The sequence below is a fragment of the Bombus bifarius genome, unplaced genomic scaffold (genome assembly GCF_011952205.1).
Source record: "Bombus bifarius isolate JDL3187 unplaced genomic scaffold, Bbif_JDL3187 scf7180000008307, whole genome shotgun sequence".
In the NCBI taxonomy this organism is placed as follows: domain Eukaryota; kingdom Metazoa; phylum Arthropoda; class Insecta; order Hymenoptera; family Apidae; genus Bombus; species Bombus bifarius.
The window spans coordinates 611058-634707 of record NW_022884583.1 but is presented as its reverse complement, the minus strand read 5'-3'; the positions used below and the strand labels follow the sequence as shown (position 1 = coordinate 634707).

The following is a 23650-nucleotide window of genomic DNA, read 5'->3' as shown; positions in this document are numbered from 1 at the left end:
AGTAGTCACGCGATGTCGTTGGTAACCATGAGTAGCATTGAATATTGTCGTCATAGTAACTGGCATGAATTCTACAAACATAGCCACATTGATGTGTCAAAGCTCGAATGAAAAAACTGTTCAAGTAGAGCTTCCTTCCTGATGTGTAAAGATGTGAATTCGTTACGGTCCTTGAACGCCGTTTCCGTCTGAAAATTTTCGTACATCCTCAATCCTTCGGATCGACATATCAGTTTGTGAAGTTTTATCGTGTCCACCTTTAGTCGCAATGTCGTCAAAAAATACCAGCGAGAAGGTTTTGGAGATCGACGCACACGTCAGCAAACATTATGACATCGTTCGACGTCTCGGCAAGGGGGTAATTTTTTTCGTTCATTTTGTTATTTTCACAAATTGTTTATTTCTCAAGAATTTAAAACTGTTACAGTACATCAGATATTCTGTACGTTTTTTTTCTTATTCTAACGTTATTCTTTAAATATTTTTCAATTGTATAAAAAAAGAGCAATTTTCTAAAAAGTCCATAAAAGATAATGTAAAACGTGATTCTTTTTATGCGATAAAAAGAACAAATTTTTTTTATTAAAAGAAACTGATGCACATATTCTAGCGTATATACGCACGTATATACAATTATTAAATAGCAGTTGTCGTGGTACGTCCATCGTGGAAAAGTATAATCGGAAGTAATCGATACTCGTGCCCCGTTAATAATCGTTATCATAAAAACGAATATCGAATCTAAGAATAACTATCATGCATGCTATTTCAAAACAAATCGTAATAAAATGTATCGAAAGATAAAAATATATACAATCAACCATTTTTTGACGAATTCCTCGATAGGCTTACGGCATCGTATGGAAGGCGATAGACAAGAAAAACAAGGAAACGGTAGCGGTGAAGAAGATCTTCGACGCCTTCAGAAACCAGACGGATGCGCAGCGCACATTCCGTGAGATAATGTTCCTACTATCGTTCGCCAATCACGACAACATCATACGACTGATCGGTCTTCACAAGGCGAACAACGATCGGGACATTTATCTCGTGTTCGAGTACATGGGTGAGTTTTACCCGGTCCGAAGAAGAATTCGAACGAAGGTCACGTGCCGCGGCGATTCTCAGACTTTTGGCCTGAAACCCGTTTCGGCCCGTTTCCCCAGAAACCGATCTCCACAACGTGATTAAGAAGGGCAAGATCCTGAAGGACCTCCACAAGGTGTTCATCATGTATCAGCTGTTTAAGGCGATCAAATACATTCATTCGGGGAACGTGATACACAGAGACTTGAAGGTGAGATGGTCTACGCGAATTGATTCTCCTTCCCATCGGAATGACTGCCACGTTTGTATTTGTTCCAGCCATCAAACGTTCTACTAAATGCTCACTGTCACTGCAAAATCGCTGATTTTGGATTGGCACGATCGGTCACTCAAATAGGGGAAGGAGATGGTGAAACCGCCAGTGATCCAACACTTACAGATTACGTGGCAACTCGCTGGTACCGGGCACCGGAGATACTCGTTGCTTCAAAAAGGTATTTTATTGCTTCGTACAAATATATACGTTCACATAAATTCGCTGGCTGTCGACGTAATATAGGTACACGAAGGGTATCGATATGTGGTCGTTGGGATGTATTCTTGGCGAAATGCTTCTTGGAAAACCATTGTTTCCTGGTTCATCGACGATAAATCAGGTGGAGAGAATAATGGCCACTCTCCCGCCACCTACCAGGGAAGGTAATCCTCTTCGACACCTTCGCAAGGTCAGAATTGGAAGAAAGGGAATGACCGATTTGTCTTGGTGACTTCTTTAGATCTGGTTTCGGTCAGCGCCGGATACGGTACTAATTTGTTAGAGAAGACACCAAACGCACCAAGACGTTCATTGAAGGATTTACTACCGGAGGTGCCGGAAAAGGCATTGGATCTCATTAGCAATCTGATAGTTTTCAATCCAAATCACAGACTGACAGCCGTGGAGGCTTTGGAGCACCCTTATGTGGCCGAGTACATTGATTTTTTAACAAAAGATAAGAAATGAATCTTTCGTTACGGATGTTGTTTTTTGTACAGTTTTCATAGAAGAAGCAACGAACCAGAAAGAGGCTCGAACGTGGTACCGCTACTTAGGGACGATGTACAGCTCTCTGTCGACGAATACAGGAATAAGCTTTATTCGATGATGGATGAAAAACATCGCAAACATAAGAATATGTGGGTTGATAAATTTTGATGTGGCAAACGATTGTTATTATAGCCTAAAATTGACACGTTAATTAACTGAGAACAGGTCTAAGTCCAGAATCAGACGATTATCGGAGCACATCAGGAAGGAAACAGTTAGTAGTAGTAGTAACCCAGTCATTGGTCAAGGTGACGCGACTGTTCGTAAAAATCTTACACACTCGTATCAAGATTTACGTAAGGAGAGAGGTAGGAGCGACACGTACGAGCCTTCCTATTTAGAAGGTAATAAAATTGATAGTTTATTTTATAAGAAATAAGATAGATTAACGAAAATAAGTGAGATAAACTTATTGTATGTTGTACTCAGTACGTACGCAACTACCAAGTAGAAAGGCAACACGGCATTCGCAAATTGATAGTGGTGAAAGAATTACGAAAACGAGATCGATATGTGTGTCTGTCGAGTCGCAGACGCAAAACACGAAGAATGTTCGACCAACTGGTAAGAATAAACATCGTGGTTTTAATAAGCCAGTGTCGTGGATGTGCTAATAAATCTAATTCTTTTTTCGCTTTAATATCCGCCAGCTAAAAGCGTAGCAACCCAATACACACACAATTTTGTAAATGGTAGTTTGAATAACTTGACTCCAAGCACGACCAAAAGTTGCTTATATCTCAATCAACAACACCGACAATTATCCAAATCTCAGCGTTCTATACAATCGGACCAACCAATGGTGGTAAGAAAATAAACTGAGCTATTTCTTTAACTATTACTTTCGACCTCCTTGTCCTCTATAACGCCTCGCGTTTCTCGCTAAAAAGTAAACCGACGATTCTGTCGTTACAGGCTACGTGTCGCGTGGGATTCATTTAGGTACTGTAATCACTTATACGTGTCACAACTCATGCTTCTTGCACAGAAATGACGTAGCTCTTTTTTCCATTCAAGACTGAATCGAACGACTCTTCTCACACGCAATTTATTTATACAACGACGTTTTCTCCGTAGGAATTTTACAGTATAATTTCACAAATCTAATTTGTGTCGATGCAAATTCGACAATTTCAGTGTGCACCTGGAAGAAGACCAAATCAAATAGTAACTGGTAACCGTGACAAACTGCGAAGAAATTGCAAACAGATTCGTACGACGAGCCGACCCACGTCAGATGTGAATTGGCGGGAAGAAGATCGGCAGAAGACTACGTTCGATCACGACAATCTTAAGACCCTTCAGACGAAATACTTCGCGAGAACGCCCGATAACGCGACTTCTTATTACCTTAGATCCAGCAGCAGTAATAACAAGAATGCCAGTAGCTCCGAATCTTTGTACAATTCGTGTTATCCCACCGTGAAGAATCTAGCTATCCGAAACTATCTGAATCAAACGGTACCATTACGAGTGGAAGAGCAATCCCCGTCGCGCCCCTGTCGAACAAAAACCAACACGGATTATCGGATCCTTCGAAGTAACGCTAACAATATCGAGAAACTGCATCAGTCTACTAATTATCTTACGAGTGGTAACAATCGATCGAGGAACGCGGCTCCGAATGGGTGCCACGTCGTAGGGACACAGTTGAAACATGTCGCCGATGGAAGTACGAATAATGAAAAGAAGAAGAACTCGCCTTTTTTAGATAATTATAGCCAAAGTCACGGTATAATAACCGCATCTATGTACAAAGATCTACGAAATGGGACTATAAGATGGTAAAATATTGCCGGTAGCAGCTTCCGAAAAAAAGAACACTCGTAATTCGCCAATATTTATAGCAGATATTTTTGTATAATCCCCCCCCCCCCTCGTAAATAGTTTTTTTGAATATTTTTTTCGATCTAGCTAAATCGAAGTAAAATTTATCCATTCTTGGAATCATATCAAAGACTTGTGAATTTTTTTAACGAAATAATGAATAAAATAAATATCAAAGAAAAGAGTTAAACGCAAGAAATTGAAAATGAAAGTTGGTACTGAAGCGTTCTTCTTTTCAGAAGCTACAATCCCTGTATAGGCAAATTAACGTTCCTACGTAAATTTTTACGAGAAGCTAATGAAAACATAAAAGTAAAACAACCTATCTCACAATCGATAATTTGAGTTCCTACGAGAACAAACTGCCGGAGCCTCGATACAAACGAAGCCATCATAAATGCAATCATAAATAGCAAAGAAATAATCATCTTGAGGCAAACGATACTTTAAGTTCTTAGGTAAGAAGAATCTTGCGATATATGATCATTTTATAGTTCTAAGATAAAAAATCGGATGAACGTATCGAATTTATTCAATTCGAAATATTAATTCAACGTAAAATTGCATTTAATAATAAAAGGAGTGAGTACAGTCACCCTCTAGAGATTTTATGATTCTCGAGTTGGAATTTAAAGAATAATCAAGAATTTATTATTGAACAAATATATAAGTACGTAATACATAAAGCCAATTGTTGGGGCCAAAATGGTGTAGTGATATCATTTTTCATGATATCAGCACTTGCCCCCTGCGAAAGGTGAGCATACTATCCTTTCTTCTTCGCGTCCAACGTTTATTCCTCGACAATGTAGCGTGTAAATTCCTTTGTAATATACTTTTTTGTGATACTTTTATGCGGCTATGTGATAATGTCCAATTCGTATGTATTACCTGTCGTGGAATAAATTTTTATTAAAGCAATGTGACTCGTTCGCTTTTCTACCGGTATTCTGATCAAAAGCATCGCGAAAAGATTGCCTCGTGTCTCAATCAGAGCGTTCTTTTGCGTCGAAGTACGAGACGACTTCGTATTTTCATTTTTCATCTCGCGAAGCAATTCTAGTTCTCGTTGCCGGTGTCGCGTTGTTTCCTCTTTCGAACGACGAAGGTATTACTAATAGAAATGTTATTCCCCCTTCTTTATCCCAGATTTACCAGGACACGAATCGAATCTGTTCATGACAAATGTATGACAAAAATTGACTATGTCTTTCTTTCGTTACTTGTATCGTCGTTTGTCGCGCTAGGCCTTAGGGGAAAATAAATATTTGTACAAGAAATTTCAAAATATTGTTTTCAAGTATACTATACATGATTTATTACAAAACGTGGGCGGATATTCATACCGTAAGCATCAACATATACGTACACACACGCACCCTTTATCACATCAACATCCCTATCTTTATTCGATCAAACCTCGCGTCCAACACTTCGAGAATTTCCGTGAGTAGGAGAGAAATTCCTTGTCTCGACTATTTATGTCATCCCTTATTTAATCCCTCGAAATGTTTGAACGAAATGCGTCGAAATTACATCTGTGGAATACACATATTAAATCGGAATAAATTACAGAAGGTTACCCAGAATTTGATGCCCCAATAGAATCTAACCTAGATCAATAGACAATCTAACCTAACCGAAATATAATTCGTTCAATTTCGAGATTTCTTATCGGAAAAAATTCCAAAAATTCTTATAGATATCTCGCGAGCCATTGGCTTTCATCTTTAAACAGTGTCATATTTTCGTGCCTATTTTTAAAGAGGTCAATTCAACTCGAATTTAATTGAGCCGGATAATAACGTCAACGTCAGCCCATATAACGAACGTGTTTGCTCAACGTACACAAATATTTGCAAACCGTTTATGTTCATTCACTCTCGTTATAGTTGCGGCCCTGTTATGCATAACCTTTTTACCATCCTTCCTACGGAAGATTGTTTCAGTCAAAGTTGAACGAGTGTGAACGACAAGCAATAAATTACGCGGAAAATACGATTACTTGTCACTGTTTCAACATTTTCCCTCGAGAGCCCAGTCCTATTTGTCTCCTCCACTCAGTCTCAATTAACGAACTTACCCTTTTGCTTGGTTCCCCGTTAACTACTGTATGTACTCTTTTCTCGTTTATTATTTGTCGCAATGCTCGGTAGATGGAATGCAGATCGTGGTAGAAAAGTTTTCGTTTTAGGAAATCAAACCTTAAGTCACTTTTGTGCCCTAAGCCTTTAATCTTATCACCCCGTGAAAAGATATTAAAGATCATTGACCGCTTTATCTTACTTCGTATCAACAATATAAATATTGGTCGTTAATGAAAGCTACAATGAACTCGAGTCGGAAAATCACTAAATCGATCAGGGAATATTCTATAGAGAGATATCGTAATTGACACCGCATCTCTTCTGTCCATCTTCATGTATACACATCAAATATTTTTACGTAACGACACCGAAATTCTACACGTCTATAAGAAATTAATCAATACTAATCGGTCCTTAAAATGAAATCATTTATTTCTATGTTCAATGTTGTTCGTCCGTGGTGATGAATATATTTATCTGAGGTTGACTGGCTTCGTTCTTCTTGTAGCAGGTCTCTTGAGTTTTGTTTACCTGGACTTGTTCCATCCCCATTTGCGGCCTTCCCCGAAGACTCCGTAACATGTAACAACGTCGATGAGGACTGTGTCTGCTAAGGTAGCTGTCGTATCCGCTGCTAGTTGTGGCCGTTCGTCGGAGGGCCAAAACTGCGTGATGGCCGTTAATCGGTAGCCCACATCTGCATCCAGGTAACATCCTCCGCTTGCGAAGCAATCCGCGTCTTATCGTGCTACTAGCACTACACCCTGCACACATGTCATCGATCACGGCGGTTCCTTGAGCACTCTGAAACAGGACGTCAGAACCACTGAAGGTATAGGACGTCAAACATCTCTTACAGTTATTATTGCTTCCACCTTTAGACTATCCTTTTGTTTGCGCGTCGCCAACTTTTTCATCGATATTCTATGATACCAGCACAGAGATTCTGAGGGATTTGTCATGGATAAAATGAGATGATATTTATATTGAAAAATATTAAACGTCTTTTCGTGGATCAACCATAGAAATAAAATTCGAGAATTCTGATAATAAACAGGAATAATATCAAAGATATGTGTTATGCAACGAGATATTGTTGGCGAAATATTGCGTTTATGAGCTTGTATCCTGTATAATAGAAAGTTAGAAAATTCACTCAAATAACTCTGTTATGGACATTACGCGGTTGCCTGCAGAGTTAGTATCAAACTCTCTGCGAACCTACGACAGTAATCCGATATAGCAAACACGAATAAAATCGAAATCTAATTTCGTATAAGTATTATTTAGTGTTTTTTAAAACAGATATATTATTAGTGAAATATTCATCTCTGCAATAACTATATAGAAAACAATAATATTATGCGATTTAGTCAGAGTTTCCGATATCGAACTATGTATATCGGATTGATGTTTGTTTTCTTAATAAAGAATACGACTTCACTAGCGTTCCTTGCATGGAAGCCGGCCAATTCGATTCTCATAAATAGCGTGGATAAATGCTTATGTAGGATATGTCACGCGTCAACTATAATCTCGCGGGCTTACGTAAAGAATTCATATTGGAGTTTGGTGAAATTGGGATAATCACGGTCCCACGCGCCTTCGAAAATTGCTACTCACGTTGCTTTGTATTTATAAATTCCAATCGCAGATAAAGAAAAAAGAGAATTCCATTTATCTTTCAAAGACTACTACGACAACAGTAATAGGTTCGCTGTATCCTATTGCGAATCTTTTTACGCTCACGTCGTGCGACGAATTATAATTGTAGCCTGTGTCATAAAATATCAAAGGACTTTTGGGATCGTCAATCTGCGAATAAATTTTCTGACGATTCAGTATCAAATCCGCACGCGTTTTTATTGCTGCAACTGTACGGCAAAAGGCTAAGAATACAACATAAGAAAAAACGCACTCGAAACTGATTTTGATTTTTAATTTCCCCGGACTATCAACCATAGGTCCGCGTTATAGATTGTTACAAATAATATCGAATTATATATCCTCCTGTAAGTGGCGTCCTTTAAACTTAAAATGATCAATATGGTTGAATGAATTTTTCTCTTGAAAGAACAAAGTTGATTTTGCGATCGTGTAAGGGATAAGACAAAGGAAAGGATAAAGCAGGCAAAGAGAATCGCTTTGGTATATTGGAAAAATTCTCTTGCCACTTCCGTGTCGACGATATCAAAAGGGCTTCTTTAAATTGTTAAACCCGTAGATATTCGACACAAAGGCGAACACTACTGATACTTACCCTGTGACGGAGTTTCCGACGAGTGAACCCATGGGTTCCACAGCAAAGAATCTCCGATATACTCCGCCGAAAATTACGAGTCATAACACAGTATACGACAGGATTCAATGCGCTATTCGCGTGTCCCAGAAACAGGCAATAGGAAAGAGCATCTCTCGCTGTCTTTCCCCCTATGGAACAATTTCGAGGCTTTAGATACATGTCGTCAAAGTTTGGCGGTTATTGGGAATGAGTGAGAAAGTAACGAGTAATTGGATAGAAAGCTGGAAGCTCATTAAAGTTAGCAACGATCGACTGTTATCTATTATTTCTCCCATCGTTAAAAGAGACACGAGTGATAGTATCGTATTATTGACAAGCTCGTGGACGTTTTATACGTTTCGGTAATGCTGGACTATTCAATTTAAAGGTGTATGACGATTGCTGCGCTTTCATCAATGAACGATCACTCACCAACTGCGCCCAGATCTATCAGTAGCATTAAGACGTTATATGGTAACCAACACAGAGCAAAGAACACCGCCAAAAGAAGCAATATCCAAGCAATTCGCCTTCTCTCACGTACCAGCCTGAAACTCTGCGAACAGAATGCAGTTGTACTCGGTCGTAAACGCGGCTAGATTTAGATCAACATCGATTCATCATCTAATCATCGACGAGAAGAGTACAAAGGCGGACAGACAATCGTTTCGACAGACCAAACAAAGTGGAAATGAAATTTTATAGCGTCAGAATGAGAAATTTAGATGCGTGAAAATCATATGCATAGTGATAAAACTAACTATAATGGAATATTATAATCTCGAGTCGAAAATTTATCTCTATATTACATTACCAACGAATGGGCTTTTTAACGAAGCAAAGTTAGATACGAGAGTGCCATATTATCGATCGACCGGATATAATCGAATTAAGTGCGTGCAAAGTCTGTGTCAGCGTTGCTATAATGCCGCTTCTGTGTGTCGTTAGATGATTTGCTCCTAAACGACAAATTCATGGTCGTAAAATTAGGTATTATCGCCTACGTGATTTTCGAACTAACCTGTTGCGAACTGGCGCTTCCTTCGACGCTATCACAGTCGAAAGGTGGTTTTCGGGCGCACAGTGTTCGACCCATCATGGAGTAAGATAGTATTACGACGAAACCTGAGGAATAAAAACAACCAAACAAAGGAAAACCATAAAGGTTGAAGAAAGTAAGCGTGGGCAAAGTGATTGCTGCCTTTTCAGAGCGATAATAAGACCATTTTGTCTTTCCCTTTCTAAGTGGAAAGGGGAATGGGATGGAAATGTATGTTCAGGCTAAGTTCGTTATTAATCATGTGGTCTTACCTGGAATCGCATAAACCAGCACAAAGCACACAGCACCGAAAAGAGGCGCCTGAATGCCCAGAGGCTTAAAATCTTCGGAACAAATGTAGAAAACAGGTGGTAGATGAGAGACACGAGAGGTATTCTGTGAAAAATTCCTCGTCATTGTCCAGGATCCGTGGAAAGATATGTTACTAAGTTCCATACTCGGACTGTGGAGGGTCATCTGGAAAGAAGATCGGGCACCATTCATCTGTTAAACTGTTTTTGGAAACGGAAATCTTCTGGATAAGATTTATTCACACCGAAGCTCCTTTTGCTCCGGAAGAACTTCTTTCAGTTTTTTACCGAGAACCTTTTTTAATACGCAAAGCGTAGCTTATTCTTAGTCGATTCTTGGAAATAATCTCTGCAAAGGTAGTAATCAGAAACAACTGTGTTCAAAGAAGAAAATGAATGGCTGTTGGATTCGATCGAAAAATCGTTCTTTCGAAGTAAGATCGTAAAATATAATTTGTTCATAGAATAACAAGAGATGACAAACATTGGCAATAGAAATACCTGAGAGCAGTTATTAGTTCACTTAATTTCAATAACCATAGTAAAAATTAATATTCACAAATTTTAGCAAATAAATACAAAATTTTCCGAGCCATTTTTTATCGTTGGAATATTTACGAGTAATTCTTATCGGATATTAGATTATTGTTAGATGTAATACTAACCGCTCTGAGAACAGGAGCAAAGATGATTAGAGCGACCAACCAAAGAGCCACGATTACGAGAACCGTGCTTCTTCGATTAAACACTCGTCGAAATGCCATAGGACTCCTTATCGCCAAGTATCTGTCGATGCTCATCGCGCTGATGGTAAAAACCGAAGCAGCGACTGCAACACCTACGAGATAGAGTCGTCATCATCGTTTTCAATCACCATCGGCGACCGCAATAGACTCGGTCGCTTCTAATAAGACACTTAGTCTTTGTTCGGTCGGACAGAATCTCGGTTGAACGTGGGCGAGAAGGTCGCGACGGATAGAGAGAGAAATTAAAACTGTATCCACCAAGGGGTGGCATATCGCTCGAGAAAACATTGGACCCCAGCAAATGTGAATATACGTATGCATTGCACTAACAGGCGCACAAACCATAAAATCTTTTACGTATGAACCAGTGTAGGCCGAAGTATGCTTAGGGAGATGCGTTCTATCGCGACAATTTGTGGCTATAGTATCTTTTCAGGCTTGGTTTGCACCTTTTTGTGCAATCTTGCATTAGTGCGAGAAAACAAGTTGGAACAAAGTATATCTCCAAAAATATCACACCATATGATGTTCGTGGAAAAACATTTCGTTGATTTAAGCGAGTGACGATAGCGAGATTCGAATTAAAATGTGTAAAGCAAAACGCGATCGTAGTATCGACAGATCGTTGAAATTACCCTGAAGGTAAGAGGAAAGTTTGCACATTATTTCGCCGTGGATCCATACTATAGAGATTGCTTGACTGACAGCCACAGGCATGCAAATAGTAGTCACCAAAAGGTCCGCCACTGACAAGTTGACCACGAAATAATTAGTCACGCTGAAAATAAAGAAAAAATGTTCTGAATGTTAAATCTTGTCCATCTAAAATCCATCATTGGTTGAACGCTATATAAGCGAAATTGACATTGTCAATCTTAAGACCATTATAAAACTCGATGGTTCAATGAAACGTACGAATCACTTTCATTAACTTTCGAGTTTTCCGTAAACACAATAAGCTTTTCGAATTCTACGGAACACTGGCTTACCGCCATTCTTCGTCTACTCGTCATCGCGATCTATGACGAATCTCGAGCAAAAAATAAATAATTCTCAACGTAACTGCTCGCATACCGAAGGTCCGACCACCTGGAGAGTTTCTAGTAACGTGTACCCTTCGCTTATTGTTATCCTTGAAAGACGTAAGCATTATTGGTTAATATCAAAATTCGTATCCACGTTCACCGGCAACCTAATCCCTGCTTTTGATAACGAAGAGAGAGAGCAATAATTTTTGTTTCACAAATAAACCGAGATATCCATGACGTTCGTTCACGCATCGTGAGTGCGAAACGATCGCTTATTTGCACGACGCTTGGCCGCTGTCGGAAGTAAGCACACATGCCTACGTGTTTCTTCGTCTACGCGCTCAAGAATGTTCAAGGTACATTCTACCGGCTATCGCGACTATTAACGCGATGCAGACGAACTCTCGATTCGATATACTTGCCAAAACCCCGTGTCCAGCGAAATATTTTATTAATTCATCGTTCGCAAACCGCAACCTCCCGTAACACGTAACCCTTTCATATCGGAGTTGACATATATCTATTAGAGAATTCAATTTACATTCAATTGTTTGTCAACGCGATGCATGCATATTACCTGTTTACATTCTCACGACGCATCTACACGCTATTGGTATTCATTACGTGTCCGATCTGCATCTTCGATCATACATCCGTAGTTTATGAATAATCTGTGTATTATTTAATTAATTGTACACAATTGTGCACAGACGTATAAAGACGTCGCAGCTAATCGCTACCTGTCTTTCGTGAAAAATCCGCAGAAAGACAGATAGCTATTGGTTGAGACACGTCTCTGCGAACAATTGGATGTCAATGTAGACTTAGCTTCCCTCTTGAAGACGTTCGCGTCTTGTTCCTTTCAGAGGAACTGGGTCAAGAAGATGTGTTTATATTAAATAATGGAGAATGACGATCTAACGTTTCTTCTGGGAACTTCTCGTACTTTTAGAGGTAATTCAATAGCTGTCGAAAGATTAAAAAAAATAACAGCACGTTGCATCTACCTTTGTGTTTAAAGACTAATTTGCTTGACCCTATAACGAGCCTCGGCCGAAATTATAATTAACTCGATCAAAGTTGACCCTGTTGTCTCGAAAGCAATATCCTAATTGTAGATCGACAAGGTGACGAGGTAGCAACCTCTCTAATCAACAGTCTATTATTTCAGGCTATTTCGATCGAGTCGTCGTTGCTTAATTTAGTCAAATCTTCCTTCATTCGACTTCGATAGCGTTTCACAATGATCCTGGCAAAGTTTAAATTACTTCGGAGTTACTCACTGTAACACACACTTTTCTCAAAGGGGTTTTGAATTGCACGGCGCTTAATTTGTATCCAGTTTGAATTTGTTCTAAATATACTGTTTGCAATGTCTATACATAAACAATTAATGTTGAACCAAGCTGACAAGGAAATAAACGATTAAATAAATGTTTCTGATCGAATGTAAAGCAAACAAATCTTTTACGAATAAAAAACCATATATACGTACCTACGCATGTAGTGGTATTTGAAAACGACCGCAATCACGAGAACGTTGGCCGTTATTGCGAGTGCCATCACAGGAATATAGAGGATGATCAACAAGTAATTAGTTTCGCTGTGAAACTTGTCGTAAAAGTACCAAAGTATATCCCCGGTGATGTCCATTCCGAAGCTTTCGTTCGAAGACACCATCGTCCCATTGTACGAGCTATTAAACTCTGGTGAAGATATCCTTGAGTCGTTGTATACATTCGTCGACATGATTTCCTCGTTTTTATAATCCAATATCAAGCTCTCTCGTATGATCTTGTGCGTGCAATGGAACGCGAGCGAAAGTGATTTCTGGCTTCAATGGGCATAGAGAATATCAACAACCATTTACCTCGGACAGAGAAAACTGTCACGATCAATCGTGTAATTATAATTTGAGGATCCGTTTCAACTCGGTATATGTTCGTGTTACGGCTAGATCTCGATCGCGTAATCTGAATTACGCGATTACAAGGGGAACTGTATCTGTTACACAAATAATTAACGAGGAAATTTGTTGTACGAGAACCGCCTGCGACTATAGCTCATCCCCTGCCCTCGTTTCTGTTATTTCGTTATTCCGTTTGATCGCTTATTCGATCCATCGATTCTTGCTTCGTCAGAGCAATGCGTTTCGGTGATACTTGTGTATTTTGACGAATTTAGAATCGAAACTTCTACGTCGTGGATATATTTCGCGGCAAGTCGAAAAGGATCGATCCGTCTGTCGCATGTAGAACAATCGCGGGAGACGCATGCGAGATTTCGCGGATATTTAAAAAGTTAATTTAAGTACGTTTATGCTGTCAATTTACGACGAGGAAACAGGGTGCGCGAGTGAACGCGGCACGAACCAACGTATCATTATCTTTGCCATTTTTCTCAAAAGTATACCTGTCGATCAATCACATAATAGTATGAGAGGATTGTTAACATCAATTTCGTTATCTATCTAACTGTGAAAATACAACGAGGCTGTCAACGTTCTCAATTATCAAATAGCTTCTGGTCAATTTATTCTCCTCGCGAAGTCTAGATTCGAGAGAATGGACTATACATAGCCGAATAATTTGATCGTAGGATGAATTCCAAGTTGAGAATAAGTGCGTGAAATGTAGCTCTTTGTTTTCTCATTTCCATTGAGTCTTCCCTTTTTTTCGTAGGAATCAAGCTGTCATTAACAGGATTACCCTGTATAGTGATCGCACGTTTTTCTATAAATATATCCTGTGTAATATATACCTATACGCGTCTGAGATATACGAGCAATTTCGTATTCGTAATTCAACTAACGACGACGTGAGGATAAGGGTAAATAAATTTCAGGGAAGTAATCGCGATACAGAATGGCTGTATTTTATAAATATTTCTGAATGTTATATATGCAAATGAAAAGCGGGATGCGATGATCGAGGGTGGTATTTTTGTGCATGTGATAAAACCCGTATCGACTAATTTATATACAAAACGCGACACGAACCGTGCTAAAGATTGAAAATTGCACTAAATTTTCCCGAAATAAAACAAGTTAAATAACTGCATTCGGATATTTATAAATCTCGTCGTTTGTACAAATAGCCATGGCGCGAGTATTTACCGAAAGAAGTATACGTATGAATAATTCTTACACGTTACGAGACGTCCATTTAAACCGGCAAAAGGTTTGCATTGAGCGAGACATTGAGTGTATCTGTTTAAATTACACGTATACTTTACAAAATTCCACCATGTTCGCTTTAAATATTTACTTTTTCAAATGCAAGTAAATGCAGCTTTGCAGAGTCACTTGCTTATACGTATCAGATAGACTATCCTTTTTAACATTTTCTAATCAACGATATTCCGCGAATTCTATCAATTGTTTTTACCATCCATTATAATTAATGGGCGAGAAGATTAAATCACAACCATTAGCGGGCCGTAAACTTTTTATCTCCACTATTCTTAACCCTTATGTTCCGAATTCCTTCCTCGCTTAACTCTTAACTCGTTTATACGTCGGTTTTATCGTTCCGTATCTATTTTCGACGAAGCGCACAATCGAAACTTACGATCGAACTACCTTCTACCCGGCGAGAATAATACACGACATAAGTTTCGGAAGCGGGACCACGGTAAACTGAAAGGAAGAATCGCAGCTCCCGCCGGAGTTCTTGAAAGCGTTACAGACGTGAACACCACTCGCGCACGAGTTCCTTTAAACGCGCCTGCGTTACGTTCATCTTCTCTTATCCTCTTCGTATCCTCTGCTTCCTGTGTACCTTGTTATTCTCCACCTATGGGATCTGAAAAAATGTCGATCCGACTTGATCCCTCAATCCATAACACTTGACAGACGAGTTTCGTCGTTATCGTGTGGTGACGTTATCGTCCATCGAGGAAGGCTGTTAAAAAGCGTCGCAAAAGTTTCTTCCTCCGTTACTTCCGTTCCCCGAACAATTATTCTTTTTCTAACTTTTTTTACATACCATTTATTCGAGTACGTTCGTTTCGAGACAAATATAGGGTTTCGGTAGAGACTTTATCCCATACTGCAAAAAGTATCGTTGAATTTTTTTCTATCCATTTTTTACTCATTTCCAGTCAACTTCCAAATTGTCATTTATCGTGTTCTATCAATCGAATGGAAAATTTAACTTGCTGTCGCGATAAACGAGTTGGTCTTCCTTTGACCGAGTTGTACAGAGTTTCACGTCGAACGAATAAATTTATCTCTTAAACTCTGTTTAAGTTATGATAAAATTATTGTCAAGTTAAAGCCAAAAGGTATTTTTAAGAACGACGATGCTAACCTAGAACATCTTTTTTATTTGATCTATGCGGTAATAAAAGGAGATATTATTTTTATCTATCTGTTATAGAATTTATAAAACTCAGCCGTTTTTTATTCTTGTAAATGACAGAATTAATTTATTAAAATGATACGATGGCCCTCAACAGATTACAAATTATCACAAATCGTTTAAAATTTGCATCTGATACACTTTTCATCTTTACCCACTGATCCCTAACCTCCATGGACGAAGGATACGAACTATTGAACTATTGAACGATCGAACGGTTGACTCAACGTCGAATATATCGATGGGAGGCTTGTTTCGACATTGTTAAGCAACCAGTGAATTTACTCACAAAAGATGAGGCAAATTTCACGTGTATTCTGTTACGGCAAACCGATCGCCTCTATTGACATTTAGTGTCATTTGAGATCAATAGATAGATAGCGCACGAAATTAATGTTCCTTTCTTATGTTCCCTATTTCATGCTTGTTTTTCTACCACCATTTTATTTATGCTACATGCATGTGTTTTATGCTTCTCTCGCTTCTTTGGCGGGCGATAAGAGTATCGTAGAGACATTCGCGGCACATTTCGAGTAAGGATGTTGAAATAGATCGTCACTCCTGAGAATATCTGTAAGAATGGAAATCGAAATCATTCGCTGAAGTACTCCCACTGCTCCGCTCTCTTTCAAGGCAATTTACATGTATTAATCCACGAACTGCAAGTCTGTTCGCCAAAACTTACCGAAAGTAAAAGAGGAAGATCGACACTTATAATGCCAGCAATAGCTACAATACGAACTTTCCGCTATTGGAAATACGCCGCTGCCTCGGCGCTTTCCTGTAATTATACGCACGTTAGAAAAATCAATATAAGGCACCAAAAGTAGATAAAATGAACGGAAGATGAGTATCGCCTCGTTAAGAGCGTATAACCTGTGACAACAAAGTAGAAGCGCGCTATTAATTTGATGTAATTAATTATTCGAGAGAAGAAAGAGATGCTATAGGACTAGATAAAAACTACAAGAATGAAGAAAGGTCGCGAGGTTGTGTTGCTATGTTATTGGACTAAAAATGTCTGCAACTCTCGTTTGTTATAGTTGCTCGAAGAGAATACAGCGTTTCTGCTTTGAGTTGAAATATTCAAACGATTTCGCTAGAATTCAGCTTACCTGCAGAAACACGCGTTTCATAGAAACGGAAGAGTACGGAGAGAAAATAAGCTGACTGACACGATTCGCCTAAACAAATAGCCAGTTATATAGGTGTACATATATCTCGACAAAACTTTACTTCTCACGAGAATGTACCGGATTCGCTGTCATATGACACATAGTGATAATCAATATAAGCTTCCACGCGCAATCAGTCACTAGCATTAATTCCCTGATCTTCCAGTAAACCGATAATTTGTGCACTTTCAATGAATAAATCCTTGATAACAAGTTGAAAGACATAGCCATGATCCAAAGCAATAATTGAATCGCATATACAGAATTTAACATTTCGGTCGCATTCGCGAGAGAGCAATGAAGCCACCATATTTGTCGGAGGTCGAACTGTTCGATCGATCGATCGGTCGGTTACTATTAACTTGTCATCTGCTAACAGCGGAAAAAATGAATGAAAATAATTATTCGATCCCCTCTTTCCTCGAACATAAAGAAGGGGTACGATCAAAATTTGTGTAAACAAATCATTCATGTCGCTCGAGACAGTATTGACTTGTCGATAGAGATCTGAATCTTTCCTGTTATTAGGACAATGATTGGAATTGCGTATCTACCAGCGAAATCTTCGATTTCATAGCGAACATGTGTCCTAGATATTGCTGCCTGCAGCAAGATCTGTACGGAAGAGCAAGCGTGCAGATTCAAAAAAAAAAAACAAACGTCGATGATGATAATCAAAATATCCCGTATAAAACATAATAAAATATGGATTTCGTAGAGTGCCAAGATTCTTAGCCACGCACCACGAACGAGGGAAAATAGATTAAAGCAAACGGATCGACTGCAGCTGATACATAAAACGCTCGCAAATAAATAAACGACTAAAGTTTAACATTGCATGTTTAAGAAAGAAATGAGAAAAATAAAATTACCTTTAGAAAATGGCACCATATTACACAGATGACGAAACCTTTCCTCAATAAGAAACAAAATGCAAACGAATATTAGAATTTGCGTATTGACAGAAGTATCCATGACGAAATATATTATCCCACGAAACATTGGCAGTCTGAGTCCAATTCTATAAAAAGGAAATATTGCTCGATAAAACTTTACTATGTATATCTATGTATATTGCTTTGCATTCGCATTTCGGCAGCTGCATCGTTCGTGTTAGAGATTTATCTCGAATACGTTAACGTGATTTGATTCCTCGACAATTTTCATCGTGTCCAGTATAAATGCCTCTAGTTTATCGTCTAACTTAGACGATAAATATCCAAAACGTTTATATTCTTATGAATTAAACGTTTATACAGGGTGGTTGGTAACTGGTGGTACAAGCGGAAAAGGGGTGATTCTACGCAAAAAAAGAAGTCGAAAATATAGAATAAAAATTTAAAAAAATTTTTTTTTTTTAATTTTTCCATCGAGACAACGATCTACAGTGAGATCCGTTATAACAAGACGTGATAAAGTGCACGCGTACCGAGCGAAAATTCAAAGTCGAAAACAAAGCTTCAAACGAAAAATTTCTATTCTATATTTTCGACTTCTTTTTTCGCGTAGAATCGCCCCCTTTCGGCTTTTACTACCAGTTACCAACCACCCTGTATAAGAAACATCTGACTTGCGCGCGAGCTGGTTTTTGCTTGAACTCCTATACCGTGAGGAAAAAAAAAGAACTTTTACTTACTTTATCGTATTCTATATTTTATTTTTTATTTCATACAAAACTTTGATTTTAACAGTGACTGTTTGTAGATTTTAATTCAAACAGTACTATCTTAAAACGATAACGTTGCATGTGACACTAAAACGATAATATGGTAATTCTCAGAAGGAATCTCCCGTATCGATAGAAGCAAATATAGAGTTAAAGGTGAATTTTCACTAAGATTCTTCATTGCATGTTAAATGTACTTCACATTTCAATTACTGCTTAAATTACTCACAAATAGGAAGTATCCTTTGCTTTCATTGATTTTAAGAGTAATTAAGAATGGCATTGTACAATAAAGATTTTTGGAGTAATTAAGAATAGCATTGTACGATAAAGATTTTTGGAGTAATTAACAGTGGCATCGTACAATGAAGATTTTTGGAGTAATTAGGAGTGTTATCGTATAATAATAATTTTAGGAGTAATTAACAATGGAATCGTGCAGTGATGATGACATAGAAAATGATCTTGAAGACCTCTATGGTGTTAGAGATGGTACACTTTTTGTGATTGATGCGACACCTTCAATGTTTAAAAATGATCCAGATAATCCATATTTTTTACAATGTATTAAGGTATTACATGTTTTATAATAATGTATTATATTAATACTTTTAATTTCTATTATAGTGTTTGAATATATGTTGTTTTTAAGAAATGTTATACAATATAGTTAATATTAAGTTATGATTCATATATTCAAATAACAATTTGAACATTAGTTTATTTTGTTATGTCTTTTTTAATTCAGCAATACAAAGAGATTCTCAAGCAAAAATTGGTATGGGACAGACAAGATTGGATAGGTTTAGTTTTGTTTGGAACTGAAATATGGGACAAGGATCCTGAAACCAAACATATATTGACTCTTCAGAAATTAGGTCTACCTTCAATAGAGAGCATGAAAGAAGTAATGAAAATAGGTAATCAATATTCTGCATATATATTACTATAAGTAAAGTAAATTACTATACTTACTACAAGGAAAGTAAAAGTGCAATGACAAAGGCAATATACAAAAATAGAACAATCAAAATACAATAATAGGTATAAATACATCCGGAGAATAGGAATGCCAAAATACCCTAAGCAAAGGAGGTAGAAGTCAAAAGTTAATAACACAAGCAAGGTGTGGAAATTTGAAAAATTAGGATAGGTACTGGGAAAAAGAGATAGGGAAACTGTGTGATCTGTGTGTGGGTACAACACTTAACAAGGTTGGAAGATGTAGTGAGCTGAAGACAGAATAAAAGTATTGTAGAAAGGCTCAAGAAACTGTAAAAAAAAAAGTAGAGAAAGTGACAGAGTATAAGCGGACCAAAGAGAGTTTTAGAGGGCAAGAAAGGGTGCAATAAGTATGATAATTATTAATCAAAGTAAGTCAGAATATGAATGGGAGAGAGCAAGAGTGAATGATTCAAAGTCTGTAGATAAGATACTTCTATAAATATAGGTATTTGTAAATCAAGTTCAATTCTTAGTTATAAAGTTTAATAAACATATATATTACATATTACTACAAGTAACAAAAAACTAAAGTAATTTCAAAGCAATTTTTGTTACTGAGGATAAAAGCTATGTATTAAGTTTAGAGGAAAGATATCTTTCATAGTATTAGATAGGAAAGAAGCAAAATTTTTACAGAAAAAGTTAATAGATGAGAATACAGTTTTTACTATTCTGGTGCTCAAATTTTTTAAATCATTTTTTGTATCTTTTGTTATATCTTATACGTAGATGAAGGAAACAAGTGGAAGTACTATAGGGATATTGCTTCCTCTACGGCTTATCCACTATATGATGTACTTTGGCATGCAGCACAAGCATTCTCTGCTATCCGCGTAACTATGCCAATGAGAAGAGTAATTGTTTTTACGTCTTGCGATAATCCTCCATGCGATGATAATGAAAAACATAGAATAAGAGTACAAGCAACGAGTTATAGTGACATAGATCTTCAGTTATTAGTTGTTGGTTTGGGTGAAAATTGGAATCATGATTTATTCTATAAAGATTTGGAAATGCAATTTGGAAAAATCGATGCAGATGATTACAACAGAATATCTTTGAAAGACATAGTGGAACAAGTAAAATTGCCATCTAGAAATATGGCGAAGCTACCTTTGAGACTTGGAGAAAATGTGGTTATAGATGTATCCCTTCGCAGTCTTTCTGTGTAAGAAATAAAGTTTTATTTACTTCTATTATTATACTAGTTTCATTCTTTCAATTGACCCAAATTTTAATGAAGGTTGCGACAAATTCAAAAACCCACTTTATTTTCAGCAAAACATCATATTTGAAAAAAGAAAATATAAGTAAAGAAAGCAATATTCCTTTGAGTTCACATACATATCATATAGTGGATGAAAATGATGATATAGTATGTATTATAATAATTTGTTACTGATATATATGATTATGATTTGATAATTTTCAATGTTTTATTGTTTGTATTATAGGAAGAAGTAGAGAATGAAGAAAGTCAACAAGCATCGTTACCTATTTTAGATATAGATATTCAAAAATATCAAACATTTGGTGATGAGAGAATAAATTTTACACCAGAAGAAGTAAGATGCTTATGTACAACACGAGAAATAGGCATTGATATAATTTATATAAAACACATTTCTTATCATCCTCTATATCATGTTGAAACACCATACTTTGTCATACCAGGCAAAAGTTATCGTAAAGGTACTTTCAATTATCTATTCTCTATTTCCTAAAAACTTGTATATATTTGAATATCTACTAAAATTATTTTACATTCTTCATCCTAGATAACAAATTACTATTTGGTGCGTTACTCAATAAATGTGAAGCCAAAAATTTAATGATAATATGTGCTGTTACAATCAGAAAAAATTTTGGTACAAGCCTATATACTATGATACCAAATGTAAAAAGTGGGGGATTTTATTTGTATAAAATACCATTTAAAGGTTTGTCTCTTAAAATATTTTAATATCTAAATAAGAAAGAAAAAGAAAAAGTACTTGAGAAACATTTGACATTTAATTTTAATTATTCTAGAAAATGTGCAAAACATTAGTGAATATTTCCCAGAATATATATTTGATGATAATGAAAACAAACCTCCAATTGTTCCAAATGGAGTTGAATTACTAGAACAAATTATAAAAAAATTAAGTATCGAATATAATGCAAAATTGTTTTCAAATCCTGAAGTACAAGATCAACATCAAATTATAGAAGCCCTAGCTTTGGATTTGGAAAAACCTGAGCCTCTACCTGACGATACACGTAAGTCATATTGTTAAGAATACACATATTATAATTTGTACAACATTTTATAACATAATTTAAAATTTTATCTTAGTTCCAAACACTGACAAGATGTATAAACTGGTAAATGATTTATTAGACGAATATGATAAAGTATTTATGAAAAAGACAGACGATATAAGTGATGACCCACCAGAGACAAAACATAAAAAAAGTAACAAAGTAACGAAACCAAGTGATTTTTCAGAGAATAAAATTCAAGAATATTTGAGAACAGGACAGGTACATTAATGGATGCAGATCAAGTTTAAATAATATTTAAATACAATTCGTAATACATTTATTTTCTTCTTAACAGATAGCAACTTTTACTGTGCCACAATTAAAGCATATGTTAGAGACATTGGGATTAAAATTATCTGGTAAAAAAGATGAATTGATAAATAGGATTGAAAAACATTTTGAATGAAATGTTACAAACTTTCAAGAGAAAATGTGAAAATTTATTTATGAATTATATTTATATTCGTTATAAAATTTTATTAAAACAACTACTACAAAGATTGCTTTAATTAATAAAATCATAATATATTTCACATAAAATAATCTTTTTATTCAAGGAAAATAACTTACTTTTGAACCAGAAGAACGCTTGATATACCCAGTTTATATATAAAAACCAACCATACGGGGTTATCCATTTAACTTGGAACTCGCGCTCGTGAAGCGTAAGAATGGAACAATTTAACATATATGCTTACTACCGCAATTAAGTGTCGCTCGCCATCTATGAGCTGTTGCTAGGAGTATAATTAGGCGAGTACAAAAGGCAGTTTAGTTGTCGTGAAGGATTTGACGTTACAATAAGTAAGAGACGATCGCTGAAAAAACAAGCCCTGCGTTTTCGCCCAACGATTTCATATTCCTATGCACTCCTGAAGCTTTTAGCAAATAACCGTACATTCTTCTTCCCACATGTATCTTGGATTATATTTACCAAAAATCTACTTACAATGTAATTTCTTTTTATTGAGAATTGCCAAAGTTATTAGCGAGTTACAATGAACTTATTCACATTCTTACAAATATTTTTCTCTATTTCGTTCGATAATTTTCATTTTTAACGTATTAAACATGTTCTTCTACGTCGTACTTTAAAATTTGTTAACGATTACTTTCCATGAATACAGCGAATGTAAGAATAATGAACAAGGAAGGTAATTGAGATACAAGACATCTCACAAAATTCATATTTAGACAGGTCAGCTTAAAATAATAGAAATTAATTTAATCCTCGTATTGCAATGCTTGAGTCTGAGCGCCAAGGATGTGGAGACATCTGGATGTCATCCTGTCCGCGGTGTGTGGCCTGGTCTCTGATGTGAATTGACGTTACAACCATGTAGTTGTCACGTAAAATTGATAATTGGATTGTAAGAGAAAAGAAGGCTGAGTCGTAACCCAACTATTAATTTTCTTTTATCGAACTTTACTATAAATTTAGCACTTACAATAATAGAATGACACTGAACTGGAGAAAGGAGTTGTACAACATTATTGTACAATAGGTCGCAACTTGTGTCTGATTAATGGGGCTTGTTTTTATCTTCTTGTTTAAATGTGTACTTCTGCAGATTATGTCTAGGTTAATTGGCTTTTCTGGTATTGGCTTTTATGTCCGTGTTACGACCGTTCGCGGAGAGACGCGGTCGCTAAGAAAACGCGTCAGCGAGAGGCGTAAATTCT

General features: G+C 36.8%; 3 protein-coding genes and 1 pseudogene across 5 annotated transcripts; 2 read left to right on the top strand and 2 right to left on the bottom strand.

Moving 5' to 3' along the window:
* The first annotated feature begins 268 nt into the window (after nucleotides 1-268).
* On the top strand, nucleotides 269-4882 carry LOC117212479 (mitogen-activated protein kinase 15). Its single transcript, XM_033457361.1, has 11 exons — nucleotides 269-358; nucleotides 847-1066; nucleotides 1167-1297; nucleotides 1366-1541; nucleotides 1607-1746; nucleotides 1824-2016; nucleotides 2083-2223; nucleotides 2300-2478; nucleotides 2564-2698; nucleotides 2785-2939; nucleotides 3272-4882. Exons 1-11 carry the CDS (start codon nucleotides 269-271, stop codon nucleotides 3920-3922), a joined length of 2211 nt encoding a protein of 736 aa, XP_033313252.1. The 3' UTR covers nucleotides 3923-4882.
* A 355-nt stretch (nucleotides 4883-5237) lies between these two features.
* LOC117212482 (orexin receptor type 1-like) lies at nucleotides 5238-15370 on the bottom strand. Of its 2 annotated transcripts, none has more exons than XM_033457364.1 (9): nucleotides 14600-15370; nucleotides 12949-13287; nucleotides 11061-11203; nucleotides 10345-10517; nucleotides 9641-9845; nucleotides 9351-9454; nucleotides 8762-8885; nucleotides 8309-8478; nucleotides 5238-6852 (listed from the first exon to the last, which is right to left on the bottom strand). In XM_033457364.1, the coding sequence occupies exons 1-9, from the start codon at nucleotides 14650-14652 to the stop codon at nucleotides 6490-6492; spliced, it is 1674 nt and encodes a 557-aa protein (XP_033313255.1). In that variant the 5' UTR covers nucleotides 14653-15370; the 3' UTR covers nucleotides 5238-6489. The 2 variants fall into 2 exon arrangements, with proteins under 2 accessions (XP_033313255.1, XP_033313256.1); XM_033457365.1 differs by having other exon boundaries at nucleotides 15023-15370.
* A 534-nt stretch (nucleotides 15371-15904) lies between these two features.
* Nucleotides 15905-23300, bottom strand: LOC117212499 (annotated as a pseudogene).
* On the top strand, nucleotides 18688-22465 carry LOC117212480 (X-ray repair cross-complementing protein 6-like). Of its 2 annotated transcripts, none has more exons than XM_033457362.1 (10): nucleotides 18688-18811; nucleotides 19072-19227; nucleotides 19404-19575; nucleotides 20390-20828; nucleotides 20939-21035; nucleotides 21115-21352; nucleotides 21439-21600; nucleotides 21692-21922; nucleotides 21999-22186; nucleotides 22263-22465. In XM_033457362.1, exons 2-10 carry the CDS (start codon nucleotides 19084-19086, stop codon nucleotides 22371-22373), a joined length of 1782 nt encoding a protein of 593 aa, XP_033313253.1. In that variant the 5' UTR covers nucleotides 18688-18811; nucleotides 19072-19083; the 3' UTR covers nucleotides 22374-22465. The 2 variants fall into 2 exon arrangements, with proteins under 2 accessions (XP_033313253.1, XP_033313254.1); XM_033457363.1 differs by lacking the exon at nucleotides 18688-18811 and adding an exon at nucleotides 18872-18889.
* Nucleotides 23301-23650: the final 350 nt, after the last annotated feature.